Source organism: Diaphorina citri, unplaced genomic scaffold (assembly GCF_000475195.1).
Source record: "Diaphorina citri unplaced genomic scaffold, Diaci psyllid genome assembly version 1.1 scaffold2198, whole genome shotgun sequence".
In the NCBI taxonomy this organism is placed as follows: Eukaryota; Metazoa; Arthropoda; class Insecta; order Hemiptera; family Psyllidae; genus Diaphorina; species Diaphorina citri.
In genome coordinates this window covers 6,578-7,468 of record NW_007379623.1, presented here as the reverse complement: position 1 = coordinate 7,468, position 891 = coordinate 6,578, and the positions used below count along the sequence as shown (strand labels likewise).

The window sequence follows — 891 nt, the reverse complement described above, 5'->3', positions numbered from 1 at the left end:
AGTAAATATACTAAATAAAATAATTAATGCATGAAAATTTTAAAATTTATAAAAAATATCCCAGTTTACCTTACAAATTTCATAACAAAGTAACAAATGATTTTCCTCACGAGAGTCACGAGTTTTGATTGACTTCTCTAACTTCAAAGCAAATATGTATAATGGAAATCATTGGCCACTTTGATAGGAGATTTGCTGAATTTGACAGACTCAAAAACAGTGTCGTTTTGTACACAAACCCAATGAATGCTCCTATTGAACAACAAGATCCAAAATATCAAATCGAACTCTGTGAACTTCAAGCTGACCCTGTTTTCCAATCCCGGAATGAAGTAGGACCGGAGTTTTTCAAACTACTTGATAGAGACCGATTTCCAAACCTCAGGTCTCTTGGACTGAAGATTACTTCCATGTTCGGGAGTTCTTATATGGGTGAGAGTGCTTTTTCCACCATGAAGTTTGTGAAGAACAAACAAAGAGCCAAACTTACGGACGAGTCCCTATCACACCTTCTACGTTTGTGTACCGAAGACGTGAATGTCGATATTCACGCACTTGTGTCAGCTGCAGAGTGTCCACAGAAATCGCACTAATGTCATCATGTGGTAAGTTTTCATAATAAAATAAAATTATATTATGATTACTTTACACCAGGCCATCCCCCCCCCCGTGAGTTGAGTTTTTGCGGCCCGCCAACTCTCTACCTTGGTCTCTTGCGGCCCTCGGGTGCCCTGAGGTTGGACAACCCTGGTTTACGTTGCCTATACAATCCCCGTATGACTAATAGCAGTATGTGTACGTTAGCTAAGGACTTGTAGACGGATTACCACGTATGTCTGTCAAGAATATCAAAATACTTGTGGAATATACCAACTTAAAATAGAAGTAACA

At 38.9% G+C, this 891-nt stretch overlaps 1 protein-coding gene across 1 annotated transcript; it reads left to right on the top strand.

Annotated features, from left to right (window-relative positions):
• The first annotated feature begins 200 nt into the window (after positions 1-200).
• Positions 201-638, top strand: LOC113471247. The gene is made up of 2 exons (XM_026830246.1): positions 201-562; positions 609-638. The coding sequence occupies exons 1-2, from the start codon at positions 243-245 to the stop codon at positions 625-627; spliced, it is 339 nt and encodes a 112-aa protein (XP_026686047.1). The 5' UTR covers positions 201-242; the 3' UTR covers positions 628-638.
• The last annotated feature ends 253 nt before the right edge of the window (positions 639-891 follow it).